Source organism: Larus michahellis, chromosome 1 (assembly GCF_964199755.1).
Source record: "Larus michahellis chromosome 1, bLarMic1.1, whole genome shotgun sequence".
Taxonomy (NCBI): domain Eukaryota; kingdom Metazoa; phylum Chordata; class Aves; order Charadriiformes; family Laridae; genus Larus; species Larus michahellis.
Genome location: NC_133896.1, coordinates 136,101,670 through 136,116,073, shown reverse-complemented (window position 1 = coordinate 136,116,073; position 14,404 = coordinate 136,101,670). Strand labels below are relative to the sequence as shown.

Genomic DNA, 14,404 nt, shown 5'->3' with positions numbered 1-14,404 from the left:
AAAGACTTCATGCTGTTCTCTGAAATAATTCAATAGCCTTTTCAGCTCTTCAGTTGAAGTCCACTACTACTCCATAAAATCCCCATCCATATAAAAAAGGACACGGTAAGATGACTGTTTTGTTTCTTTTTTCCATAGCAAATTTAATTAAAAAGATGATGCTCCACCCCGCTTCAAGTGCCAGTCCGGAATGGTCGGCCTTAAGTAGCAAAATTAATGCCAGGAAAAGATTTGCATGACAAATTGGTGTTCTTTTTTTTTTCCTGTAAACCCAGCAAAGCTGCTCATGTGTATATAAGGGCATAATTTAGCAAGGCACCTGGCACGTATGAACAAATACAACTGAAGGTACTTAGGTGACAACATCACTATTACCTTTTTCCAACTATTCCACAATGGAAAGATAACGTAACAGGCTGAACTGAACAAAAGGCACTGGTTAGTTCCTTGCCACCACTGAAGTTAAAGACAGCAAAAAACAATCTAGTAAGCTCCTTTATGTAATGAGGTAACTGAAACAACTGCAGCTGCCACAAGCCACGGTGAGACATGAGATTATAAAGTACGGGGATTTTCCTGGCTGTCTTGTGGCAGCTGCCTGTCTGAAAAAAACAGCAGAGATATCAGAAACGGCAGTAAGGAAGCATTGATTTTCGTTTAAAAAAAAAAAAAGAAAGAAAGAAAAAGGCATGGCACTAAGAAAAAGCAGAATTCCTGGTGAAACCTCAACAAGGCTACCCAATCCATTCAAACAGGACTCTGTAATCCCCTGTAACATCCAGGATTGGATCAAAGATGTTGAATGGGAATCTGCAAAGCCCTATATTTTAGCTAATTAATCATTAAAAAATAGAGCCTCTCATGGATCAGCTGTGTCAAATGAACACCAGCTGATGAAAGCATAGCTCTAACAGACCCACAGACGTCCATGTCTCTGTTGATGCATATCTCCAGTGAATGTTCCTGCTTTGCTCAGGGTGCGTGTGTGGAATTTTTCTCTTCAAAATAAGGATGCTGAAAGCTTGCACTGAAAAAACGTTATTGCAACTTACAGAAATAATGACGGTAATACATTAGATTAGACATTAATGTGTAATCCTTGTAAACCTCTTCTTTTAATTGTGGAATCACACGAAATCACTGATGCCACGGTATTGTGCAAATTCGACCTCAGTCCTGCAAAGAAATTAAAAGGAACCAAGAGCTGTAAGACTTGTAGTAACCGGCAAAGTTAAACATCAGTCCCATCATTACCTACTTCTAAACGCACGCTTCTGGGTTTGTAACTGCAGGGGGCTTGTGTCATTTGTGGCTCGGGCACGCTAGTTTACGGCTATCCTTTTTATATATATATATATATAATGATTTTAAATAACTGGCTTTGGAGATTCTCTGGTGGCAGTCGCTCTGCAACAGCGGGATAAGAAAGGAGCCCCCTTGCCCAGCGGGCGACAAGCAAACCCTGCGGCGGCGGGGCAGCCACCATTGCTGCTGGACCTTCTTCCTTAGCGGATTCCACCAGTGGATGAGGTGGGGAGGACGGGGCGTAAACTGAATCCTAATAAAATTCCGGCCTCAGTTGGGCATTTTTCGGGCGCACGGACCAGCCCCAGCCCCGGGGGCCCTGAGGCGGGAGCTGGCGGCCCGGCACCAGCGCCGGGCTGAGGCGCCGCAGCGGCCGCGCTCCCGCCGGCGGCCCGCCGAGGGCCCCCCCACCCCCAACCGACTGCCCCTCGCCCCCAACCGACTGCCCCTCGCCTGGCACCCGTTCCCCTCACGGCCACCAGCCTGGCTCCCGCGCCACCCCGCCGCCAGCCCTCCCTCCACGCCGGGCCGCCACAGCTCGCCGCCATTGCCCCCGCCCCGCCGGCCAGACCCCGCCCCGCCCGCCGCCCGTCCGCCCGCCCCCGCGGCGCCGCTGCAGCCCCCAGCGCCCATATAGGCTGCTCCGCCGCGCTTCCCCGCGCCGCCGCCGCCGCCTCCTCCAGGCATGGCACAGGGCTCTACCTCACTATGGCGGCAGCAGCAGCGCGGCACAGCACCCTGGACTTCCTGCTCGGCGCCACAGGTAACGGCCGCGGTGGGGGACAGGAGAAGAAGGGGGGGGGACGCGTCCCTTCGCCACCCCCCCACCGCCTCGGCGGTGTGTCGCGCCCCGCCTCCCCTCGCCCTTTCAGCCGCTGAGGAAGCGGCTGCTCGCCCGCCAGGCCCCGCGCGGTCGCCCCCTCCCCCGGGCCTCCCTCCGGGTAGCCCGTGTGTCCCCCCGCGTCGCTCCGGCATCCGCCTCCGGGCAGGTGCCCCCGGGCCGCTATGCCGCCGCCCCGGGCAGGCGGGCGGCCCGCTGCGGCCTCCTGCCCTGAGCCCGCCGTGCCGCCGCCCCGCGTTGGGGGCAGCCTGGCTTGGGGCGAGGCGGCGGTGAAGGGCCGGGAGGGGCCGCGCAGGTGCCCCCCGCCCTGCTCGGTCACTGCGGCGGGCCCCGGGCGGCCGCCGGGACGGGCTTTCCCCGCCGGCGACAGGGGGAAGCGGTCGGGCGGGAGGTGCCGCGCCGCGGGCCTGGAGGGAGGGAGGGCCTGGCTGTTGGCGAGCGGCCGGGCCGCGGGGCTCCCCGCGAAGCCCGCCTGGACCCGGGGACCCGGTTAGCGCAGCCCTCGCACCGCGCTGGGGGGCGATGGAGCGGTCTGGGCTCCCCCGCGGAGCGAGCCGCGGTACCACGCGTGAGTGCCGTGTCACCGCGGTGTCTCTGTAACCCCGCCGCGGAAGCGCGAAGGAAGTGATTAGCGATGAAGCTCGGCTTCGGATGAGCCGCCGGCTATTTCGGAGCTTTACTCCGCCGTTATCTGTAGGGGGCACGTTCGAGCCAGAAACCCGAGGGAGACACCACGTTTCTCAACAGCCAAGATGGGTGAAAAGGTTTAATCGGGGGGAAAGCCGCCATGGTCGCCGAAGCTGGCTGGCGACGTCGGTGGTCACTGAGCTCGGGCTGCCCGCCCCGGGACCGGCGGGCCTCGGGGGCCTGGCCTTCTGTGCCCTACCCCTTCCTCTTCGTTTCCCCTTTTGGAGGGAGGGAAGTAGGTGTGAAGGCAGTTCCCTTCATCTACGGATAAAAATCTGTCCACAGCTTTGTTCCTGACCCCAGGGCCTCTGCTGCATACTGTGTCCTTTGTGACATTGCTGCGTTTGCACTTCTGGGAACCAGGAGCGGAGAGGGGGAAGGCATCAGTGGAGTAGCTCTCAAACAGTGTGCTTTGGAATGTGTTTTGTGGTGGAAGTCTTTCTATTTTACAGTGAGATTTTTATAGTGCAGCTTAGCCACTCTAATGGTGACCTAATGGCAAATGAGATAATCCTGTCATTTTCCTTGCATCTTCATAGAATCATAATCATATAATGGTTAGAGTTGGAAGGGACCTTAAAGATCATCTAGTTTCAACCCCTGTGCCATGGGCAGGGACACCTCCCACTAGACCAGGCTGCTCAAAGCCCCATCCAGCCTGGCCTTGAACTCTCCCAGGGATGGGGCATCCACAGCTTCCCTGGGCAACCTGTTCCAGTGCCTCACCACCCTCTTCTTAATAGCTAATCTAAATCTTCCCTCTTTCAGTTCAAAACCGTTACCCTTCATGCTTGACTGATCTAGCACAAGCAGAATTGAGAAGCTAAAGTAGTCTAAGACCAGTTTTCATGGATACCAGCCAGCCCCTGCAGTGACCCTATCTGTTTAGTAACTTGAACTATCATGGGTTCAAGGGTTATGTTAGTAACTAACTGGCTTCTGCAGAAGAGTCAGAATTGCCAGGGAAGAGTAGGACTATGTGTATTGAAAATAAGCTGCAGTTGTATTAGCTGCTCTAAGATACAAAAACTATGCCATTAATAAAATAGTGTGGTAACAATCTTAAGTATTGTCTGGCTTCCAGGTTGGTTTTCTATTCTGTTTGCCTTTACTTTTGAAGACAATGTTTTGATATTTCTTCAATCAAGATGGATGTACCTAAATGTGGACGGGGGATGGACCAACTGTAGAAGTCTTGCTGTGAAGATCAAAGGAGGGGAAGAAACCTTTTTCCCTTCTTAAGTTAATTTTGGCACAATAGACATCTTTACTGAGATGTGAAGAACTTTCTTCCACTCATGACAGCTCTGAAGCTGGTTTCTGCTTTTCATGTGGACTTTTTCCTCTCATCTAGTGCCTATGGCCCAAAGCATAAAGGGTTGTCTCCAGAGGAAAAATGGTGAATGTATGTTTGTAGTTTGTGTTAAAAGAGTTAAAGCTTAATGCTGAATCATGGATCATCAACTAGTTGAGGCTTTTACTGTACATTACGTGGACAATAAAACTTCTGAATGGTCGGGAATGCCATGAAATGGCATTTAGTAAAATAAGAGGTGTGTTTTTGTACCTTCTGATCTTGTGACATATTATCTCTACAGCTTATCTGAAGTTGTTGCATCTTTGTATTGTGGAGAATATAGGATCTGTTAACCTTGGTAAATGCATACTCCTTATTCCTCAAAACATTAGCTGTGTCCTCAGTTTTTGAAAAATATGTATTTTTGGTAGGTGTTAATATACCTGTTAAACTTGCCAGTTTCTATGAAGGCAAGACTCTAGTCTATGAAAGCAAGTTTGTTCAATAGTTTGCAAGATGCATTGCAGTGCATCGTGCAATAACTTTACAAGGTTATGGTGTCCGCTTCCTTAAGAATCTGCCTGTGTACGAGAGATGTTATATCATAGAATGTGTTGGGTTGGAAGGGACCTTTAAAGGTCAGCTAGTCCAACCCCCCTGCAGTAAGCAGGGACATCTTCAACTAGATCAGGCTGCTCAGAGCCTCATCCAGCCTGGCCTTGAATGTCCCCAGGGATGGGGCCTCCACCACCTCTCTGGGCAACCTGTTCCAGTGTCTCACCACCCTCACTGTAAAGAACTTCTTCCTAATGTCTAATCTAAACCTACCCTGCTCTAGTTTAAAACCATTGCCCCTCGTCCTATCGCTACACGCCCTTGCAAACAGCCCCTGCCCAGCTTTCTTGTAGGCCCCCTTCAGGTACTGGAAGGCTGCTATAAGGTCTCCCTGGAGCCTCCTCTTCTCCAGGCTGAAGAACCCCAGCCCTCTCAGCCTGTCTTCATAGGAGAGGTGCTGCATATATGGTGGTTGAAATCTTTTGAATATGGTTCTCAGTGTTCCCACTTAACAGAGTAGCTATCAGGTGTTCTCCCAATCCTGAAGGAAAAAAAGGCTTCACTGTTAATTGTCCACAATCAAGGTTGAACATGACTATAAAGGATAGGGTAGTGTTTCTGGGGTGTTAACATTCTTCTAGGATCTGTTTGTTTCTTTATGTGCTGCATTGTGTGTGGCTTGTCTTCATCCTCAGCCTTTTGAGGTTGTCGGGGAGTAGAGGAGGGAGGCTGTCTTTGGATTTCAGTGAAAAGATCTGGAGGGCACAACTCTGCATTAGGAAGATGGGATTTTGTCATGTGTTAATACTTGTGTAGCTATTAGCTAGCAACTGCTTGTGCTACAGAATGGTGTAGATTCTGGTGGGTCATTTGCACTGGCTGGCTTCCTTGGCGTGTGCCAAAACCCTTTGATAGCAGCCTTGTTTTCTTCAGGCAGTCCAGGTCTCTTGGGATATTGGACTGTGCTGCATGTCTGTACATTCTTCATGATTCAAATGTGTATTCAGCAAGGATCTTGAAAATGATAACTGGAATACTGGTACTTCTCGGTGTTTACCATCATCACTTCTGTAAGGTTGTTGGAGGTATTGAAAGATGCCAACCAATGTCAGTGAAAACATAACATGGGTGTAGGGAGTTGGAGGAGAAAACAAGTCCTCTTGTGTTGGTTTGAGATTGGGAGGATACACATAACACTCTTGGGGGTGGGGCTGCATGAGATGAATGAAGCCACTTTACTAAAAGCTGTCAGTTTTCTTCAAACTCTTCAATACATTTTTTAATATACTACAAAATCTACAAATTAGTTAACAGGAAAAAAGGCCCTTTTGTCTGTTTTCCTAATTATACATCCTGTAATTATGCATCCCATCAGTTTTTTTTTTTTAAAACAATAGGCAATTAGATATAAGCAGGTATATTAGCTATTGTCTGTGGCCCTTGAGGTAAGTGGACAACTTCAGAAGGCAAAGAGCATAGTGTTCCTTATCCTGAAATACAAGAGTGCTTTAACATTTATGAAAATGGACACAGATTGCTCACCTTTCTTAATTGGTGCATATATAAGGCTTTAGCCACTCCTTTCACTTCTGGGCTAATGACATCTTTGTTAGTCAGTCAGAAATGAGGCATTTGAGACTCCTCGAGTTACTTAATGTAAGGACTTTATTATGGAAGTAGGTGCTTGGTGCCTTATACCTATACAGAATTGAGCTTAGATTACTGTATGTTGTGAATCTGCTCATACATGGGAGTGTTTCCATCCATGTATGAATGTGTCATATAAGCTTGCTTTTCTTGGTTGTTGGGTATTAAAATGGTTAATGTTCTTCAAGTTTCTTTAAGGGGGTGGAGATAATATGGAGACTTTAGATTTGGGTTTTTCTTATTTGCTTCAGAAAGTTGCTTTGAAAGGGTAAGAACTTGTTGGAAAATTAGTTTTAACTGTATTAAAGTTTACTGTTTGGGATTATTGCTTGGGGGGGGGGATTATACGGTTTATAGTACAGCTGCACAAACAATTGCGCTGACAACATTCAGGGCCAGGGCACAGATAATTGAGCTGGTGGAGGAGAGCAGTGATTCCCTGAACTGACCCAATTACTGCAGTAAATTCATATGAAACTTGTGTGTGAATTAACATACATTGGGAATGCCAGGGCAGTAATGCAGGTAAGGCAATGCTTGGGTCTTTAAGAAAAAGGATAAGTAGGCATGTGTGTGCACATGGCCTGTTTTTCTTCAAACTAACGTTTTCATGGAGGTAGAAAGAAGAGGGGAATGACCTTTTGTGGGCTGAGCCTCCTCTTTAGGCCCTTTGTCAGTGGCTTTGTTCCTGTCCCGCAGGGTCCACTGCTCAATTCTGACACTGGGGGGAAAAAATTGGTGAGAAAATCAAGCCTGTTTGATGGTTAATGGCTGCAGTACTTACGTCTAAATGTTGCTGGATGTAGACAACATATTAAGAGATACTCTTTACTAATACATTATGTGAAAGAAAAATCTAACTGGAGTCATGTGAACTGTTTTATGCTTTGGTTAGTGTTTTGCTGCATAACTGCACTTACTGGAGACAAACGATTACAAAACTTCTTTTGGAGGCTCTTGCAAGGGGATGCATTTAAATGCTTTACAAGTTAATTAAAAAGACATAAAATGTCTCAGCTGAAGTGTCCATTACAATGTAAGAAAGTGCCGTTAACTCTTCTGGCAATCCTGAATCTTAGACTTTTGGCCTACTTTTAAGCAGACGTGAATGCTGCCAGGTGAAGCTTTTATATGCAGTGAGGGGTGTAAAGATTTTTTTTTTTGTTGTTTACAACTGTTTAATAATACTGCATGATATACCTTAGTATTTGACATCCTTAAAAGTATGATAACTAACTGGTCATACATGTTGTGTTCTGGAAGAATCTTGACTATAAGGTGTTCTAAGTTACTATACTAACAGTTCTTTCAGTATTGAAGTTTTTACTTAGGCTATCAAATTGTTAAATATTTGAATTGCATGCAGTTAAGCTGATAATTTCATTCTTGTCTTTGTTTTGATTTGAAGTTGTAATGCCGTTCATAGAGCAGGATCACAATTCTATGCTTGTTTTTTGGCTGTGCCGATCTAAACTTTTGGAGGGGAGGAAAGAGTTGGCAAAGCCTAGTTTAGTTCTACATCCCTTTGCAGCCTTGTAGTTGAGCTTCCTTACTGTAATGACTGTATTGGCTTTTCCCTCCTGCAATCTCTGAATTTCTACCTGTGAAAACACTTCACAAGTTCAGCTGCTTGTGTGTGGTAAGCTGTATCCTGCTGTAGTAAAGACAATTTGGAATTGGTGCGGGTTTGGTTTAATAAGCAGATAATCAGCAGTTCTGAGTCATAATTCATCCTGCACTAAGTGTGGAAATACCAGAGAAAGCAGGAAGAGGTGTCTGGCATTGAAAACTTGGTGTCTCTTGCAGAGTTTTTGCACAAGTCTGTCAGAATCTTGTGTATGAAGGAGAAAGGCTTAAACTAATACTAAATACTTGGCAATTTCTAAGATTTTATTGGTGAGTTTTCTCATTTATAACCTTTGAGCGCTTGGCTGAATATAGTTATTTTTAAATTGATATTCTCTATAATGGGTGTTTTTGTTGCCTGATGTACCTAGATATTCTACAGCTCTGTTATTTCTTATGAGGCAGATCGGCTTCTATGACTGGAGGTGGCTGCAGTTAGCAGTAACAACACATTAAGTATATTTTGAACATGTTTGGAGGTAACAGTATCTCTGAGCCTGGTAGCTCAATTTGTCTGGTTCTGTCAAGTACTGGGTTGTCTGAAGTGCTGAAACATCTGATTACAATGATAACATGCAGATGATATGCTTATCTCTTTTCTTTACCATATTGATTTATGGTACGTTATCAGAATTTGCTGACTCATTGGCTATGAGCTGTATGTGAAGACCATGTAAATAAAGATTTAACGAAACTCAAGTAAATCTTGCAACTGTTATCAGCCTTGGCTAAAGGTGTGTTTGCCTCCAGCTTGCAGCTGTAGTTCAGGAATGGGTCTGTGCTAGTTGAGCTCCCTTAGGAGCCCCTGTGAGCAGCGTGGGCTCAGGCTGTGCGCTTGGCTGGGCTGGTCCCAGCTGAGCCCTGCAGGTCTCCATAGTCTAGTTCTAACAGGCCTGGACCAAGAACTGGCCTGCTGTGTGTCAGGGCACAAATGGGGCTTGTCAGGAGGAGTTAATACAGGAATTAATAGCTTTCTGTTTTTAGCAGCGAGGACTGCTGTGAACTCGTTCCCTGCTTTTGTTGATTTCCAGTTTTGAAGATTAAAATGCTTTATGAATGGAACTCTGAAAATATAATTATCTGATTCTCCAGCATGATGTCAAGTACTCAATGGCTCCTTGTTCAGACATGAAGGAACTGTCACCTGCAAAGGTGAACATTGACAGCATGGGAGACACTTTCCATGAGGCTGTAGTTTGAGGCTGTGGAACAGATTCCTGCAGGAAGTAAAGGCTGCTTTTGACACATCAGTATTTCCCATTTCAGGTACTTTTCTCTGACCATGCCTTTTTAATAGCAAAATTCTTGGAAGGAGAGAAGTACATATGACAAGACTAATCACTTTACCTAATACACTTCTAGAAGATGGGCAGATACCAGGTGATGAAAGTGGCTTGAGAGATGTAAGTGAACAGGAGAACTGGTGCTATTTGGGTATGCTGAAGTTCTGTTACCAAGTACATTTTGTCTTTTACTGCTTTTTTGAATGGAAGGGCTACAGCTCTTTCAACAGGTGACAGTGTTTATGTGAGCAGTCTTTATATGCCAGTTGATGGATTTCAGTTAATGCATTAGTGGGAGAGACAAATTAAGTTAGTGGAACTGGGGCATTGAAAAAACCAAAATTTATTGCTGCTAAGGCTCAAGCTACATATCATATGAAGTAAGATTTCTGAGTGCATAAATACTCTGTGTAAAGGTGGTATGCCAAACTTAAGAATGTTTGTAAATGCCTTTGACTTACCTCTTTGCCTGTTGGTCAGCTCTGATCTGTTGGGATGAAGTTGTGCAAGAAGTTCAATGAAATGCTGTCTTTCCTTAGGAAAACTAAACTTGACCACACAGCAAGTCTGGAAGAGTCTGTGAGACTTAGATGTTTAAAAGGTGAAAGATACTGTTTGTGGTTTGTCCAGAACAGTGTGACAAACATCTCATGTGTCTGTTTCTAGATAAGCAAATGTTGCTTCTATATTAAAGAACAGTGAATTTGTATGAAGTGGAAAAACCAGTAAGAAACTTACAGGGTAAAGTAGCAATTAGGGAAAGGAAGAAAGTTAAAAATTTCTTTCTTAACTAAACTTTTGTGTGATTATTAAGCAGCAATGTGACTTACAGAATGCCAGCCACTGTTACTTGTGGAGGCCTATAAATGGTTTTTCTTCCAGAATTACAGTAGAGTAGCAGGACTTCTGGTAAGCTGCTGTGCACCATTCCAGAAGATCTGCATGTAAAAAGTTGTTGTTAACCATAATAGGTTGTCACATCACTAGTTGCAATTAGATGCCAGGTGTAAGAAAACTGCTTTTAAAGCATTTATTTTATCAAAAAATACAGAAATGAATACTTTGTAAATGTCAAAGTGAGTGGTAGAGCCTTCTTAAACATTCTTTAATTCTGTGTGTGACTACTGTGAAAAGTATATAGTCACCTGGCAGTTTTTTGTTGCTTTTATCATCTTGCTGAATTTCTTTTTGAAGGAGCAATACTAAGTTTCGTCTTCAGAGTTGTTCTGGCTGTCACAATTCGGCACGCTTGCTGTCTTAAACTTATTTTTGTCTTATGGAATGTTCTTGTAGGACTTGTCCTACCTAACTGAAAAACATTCCTCTAATAGCCAGCTGAAAATGGTTCCTCAAGTGCTTCCAGCAGCAATGAGGGACTCTTAAAAAGAGTTTTGCCAAAAGCTAGCAAGGAGAAACCCCTCTATAGGTCCCTGTGGCAAGTTCTTTTTAAACTTAACGCTAGTGCATTGTGATGCAGGAGTCATCAGGAGTGAACTGTTGATGTTGATGAATCCACAAGCAGGAACCCTGTATTTGTGCAGTAAACAAGCCAGGAAAATTGTGCTTGTGGTGCTAGGTTTCCCAAGTAACTCCTAAGTCATGTCAGATGATAATCAAATATGTCTGCAAAAGAAAAAAAAAATAATCTAGGTAGATTCTGGAAGCTGATCCTTTGTCTTTGTTCTTTCAAGTAGTTTCAGATTCAGACATGCTGCAAATACTTTAACCTTGACTTTGCTGGCTCTGCTGTAGTCATTCACTGTTACAGTCACAGGTTTATTTTCCTGTCTGTGGGTATTTTATTAATGATGCTCATAATAATTGAGCTTATATGTAGGCAGATGTCTGTTTAATTGCTTGTCTCTTTGCACTGGTACAAATTTTCAGAGAGACTTCTGTGGATGATGTGTCCTGGCTCTTACAGGTATCTCTGCAGGACCATGGCATAACGCAGAAGCCATGTATACCTGCTGTCCTCCTGAACTCTGGCTGATGTTCCTTGTCTAACAAGCGGGTGGAGATTCTGTGTGGCAGAATTTTAGAGATTAGTAAATACATTTATTACTACGTGTAGTAAAAGTTTAATAACAAAGCTGAGCTGCTTCACTTAAGTGATCTGTTTTAAGCCTTCTTTCAGTTGTTCTGAATGACTTAATAAAACTATCTGTACACAAGTGTGTGTCTGTATGTGCAACAGTCTCCCAGATAAATCCTACTGACCAATTGAGGATGTAAATCTATCCTTCCTGAGTGCTCTTAAAATGCAAAATGCCTTCAGTAAGGCTTTGATCTTCCAGAAGTCAAGAATATATTAATTGGAAATCAGTCTGTGGGCTGTCAGGAGGGGGAAAAAAAAAAAGGGGCCCCTCATTATAAAATTTATTATATTACATATATTTATTATATTTTATGTTAATTTCATCACTGTTACTACTGAAGTTACAGTAGTGTTTTTAAAACTACAAAGCGAAGTTTAGCTTTTTAAAGGTGGTTTTAGGAAAGTTGAAGTAGGTTCTCTTCCTCTCTGCCCCTCCCCACCTTTTGCATTCCTTTGTCTGAAGATGTGCTTCCACAGACCTCATTCTGGTGAGGGGCAGAGGGAAGACAACTCAACTTTGGGAGACTTCTGTGTATGGGGAAGATGAGGGAAGAAGGTAGGTGTAAATTGTGAAGGTGTGTGGTACTCTTTGCCCAGGACCAGGTTCCTTGTTCTTTGTAGGTGTGTGGCCCTATACTGATGCACTTGGTGCATCTGTGTAAAGAATCTGGTACTGAAAGAAAATCAATATCACTCCTGTCTTCAAAATACCAAGAAGGGAGACCCAGGGAACTACATGCCAGTCAACTTTATCTTGATATCTGGGAAAGTGATGGAGTAAGTAGTTTTGGAAACTATTTCTAGACCTGTTGAGGGCTAGAAAGCATAGCTGACATAGATTTACAAAGGAGAGATCATGCCTGACCCACATGATAGCATTCTGTGGTCAAAAGACTGGCTTGATGGAGGAGGGAAGAGTAGCAGTTGCTGTTTTATCTAGACTTCATCTAGTCTTTCCAATAACATCTTCATGGACAAAGTGGGAAGGTACAAGTTGGAGAAATCCCCAGTGAGGTGGACTGAAAACTGAATTGCTGGGCCTGAGAGATTGTTGTGATCAGCAACAAAAAGTCCACCTGGAGGCCAGTCAGTGGTAGTGTGCCCAAGGAGGGGTAGGTAATGGGGCCAATGCACTTTAATATCTTCATTAATGACCTAGGTATTGCTACAGAGTGCATCCTTGGCAAGCTTGCAGATGACACAAACCGGGGAGGGATGACTGATGTACTGTAGGCCCTCCTGGCCTACAGGAACCCAATGAAGCTCAGCCAAAGGGAGTACCAAGTCTTGTACCTGGGAAGAATGACCCCATACACAAGTACAAGATAGGGACAGCTTTGCCTTCAGCCTAGGGATCCTTGCCCTCAGCTCAGCCCTAGTGAGGCATATCTGGGGTGCTGGGTCCAGTGCTGGGCTCCCCAGTACAAGAGAGAGTTGGTCCTACTGGAGTAGGCCTGGTGTAGGGTCATGAACATGATTAAAGGACTGGAGCATCTGTCATACAAAGAGAGGCCTAGATTAGCTGGGAATGCTCGGCCTCGAGCAGAGAAGGCTCAGGGGGATCTTGCCCACATAGAATCATTTAGGTTGGAAAAGACCCTTAAGATAGAGTTCAGCTGTTAACCTAAGTCCACCACTAAACCATGTCTCTAAGCACTGTGTTGAATTACATCTATACATTAAAAAAAAAAAACACAACAACAAACCTCATGGGCAGAGTAGAGAAGACGGAGCTGATCTTTTCTCAGTGGTGCCCTGTGTGACAGGACAAGAGGCAGTGGGCACAAATTGAAACACCTGAAACTTGATCTCAACATAAGAAAACGCTTCTCATTGTGAGGGTGATTGAACACAGGAACAGGTTACCCACAGAGGCAGTGGAGTCTTACTCTGTGGAGAGAGCGAAAACCTGACTGCATGTGGTGCTAAGCAACCTGTAGTCGTTGATCCTGCTCTGAGCAGGGGGTTGGATGAGACAATCTCCAGAGGTTGCTTCCAATGCCTTCCATTCTGCAGTATCTACCTGACCCAGCTGCGCCAGAGGGATCTACACAGAATTGACTTAGGTAGGAAAATCGTACCTCAGGTGAACTACAGGCTTGCTCAGGGGGTATGGTCACATCATTGGCTTAAGCACTCTTTCACCCTTCCCTCTCACTCCTTTTTATGTCAGCACTAGCTCTTAAAATATATGTTGCACGTTGGTTTTGGATGCTTCCCACGCCACCTCCCTACCTCCCCAGTTGAGTCTGGTGCATGAATGTACAGGAAGAGGCAGCAATGAGAGAGGGTGGGAGTGCTCTGTTTGGCGGCAGTGCAGCTTTAGCTTGGCATTGGTCAACACAGAAAAACATCTGGAGTTCAGTCCCTAGTTGGTTGGATGTTTTGGGGAAAAGGTGGCTGGTAGCTGTGGAGCGTGGGTGGGAAGGGAAGAGGCAGGTCACATTTAACTTGTGCAGAACGCTGGAAGAAAGGGAAGATGTTTCTTGCAAGAGTAATGTATTTAGCTGGATATAAGACGAAAAACCTATCATGCTCTCAGAAATGCTGCAAATACTGTGTTAAAAGGCTTCTAGTGTCTGTCAGAGATTTGTTATCTCATATGGGTGTGTTTTGTGTGTATTCTTGGCAATCTGAGCTGATAGAAAGGTAGTGGTAGTGCAGCAGAAGAATGAGGGTTGAATCAGCCTGTTGGTAGCTGGGTGTCGTTAATACTTGGAGAGCTCATTCTGATTTGTGGTTGCTTTATGTATAATTTCTAACGGACACTTGGATGCACTGTGGGTGATTTATATTGACTGTGGTGATGACATGGATGTGCTGGTGAGTTCATGCACTTGCTGTTGGGGCACAGTATGGCTTAATTTGCCTGTATTCACTATGTAGCTGGAAGTTCTCAGAGTAGGAGTGTGGAGGATGTTCTGTGGAAACTTCAAGAAAAAGCAGCTTTCTGCTCTTAACCTCCTGTAATACAGAATAATGAAATGGAGGAAGTGCACAGGGAAACTTTGATCTGTTTTCTCATGGGTGGGTGAATAGTAGATGACTATTTCCACCTGCTGCCC

At 45.1% G+C, this 14,404-nt stretch overlaps 1 protein-coding gene across 1 annotated transcript in view; it reads left to right on the top strand.

Annotated features, from left to right (window-relative positions):
- The first annotated feature begins 1,910 nt into the window (after window positions 1-1,910).
- Window positions 1,911-14,404, top strand: part of SMS (spermine synthase) — a 50,373-nt gene continuing 37,879 nt past the window's right edge. Inside the window, exon 1 of the mRNA XM_074604931.1 lies at window positions 1,911-2,068. Coding sequence (XP_074461032.1) covers window positions 2,014-2,068 — 55 coding nt within the window. The 5' untranslated portion in view covers window positions 1,911-2,013. The remainder of the gene's footprint in view (window positions 2,069-14,404) is intronic.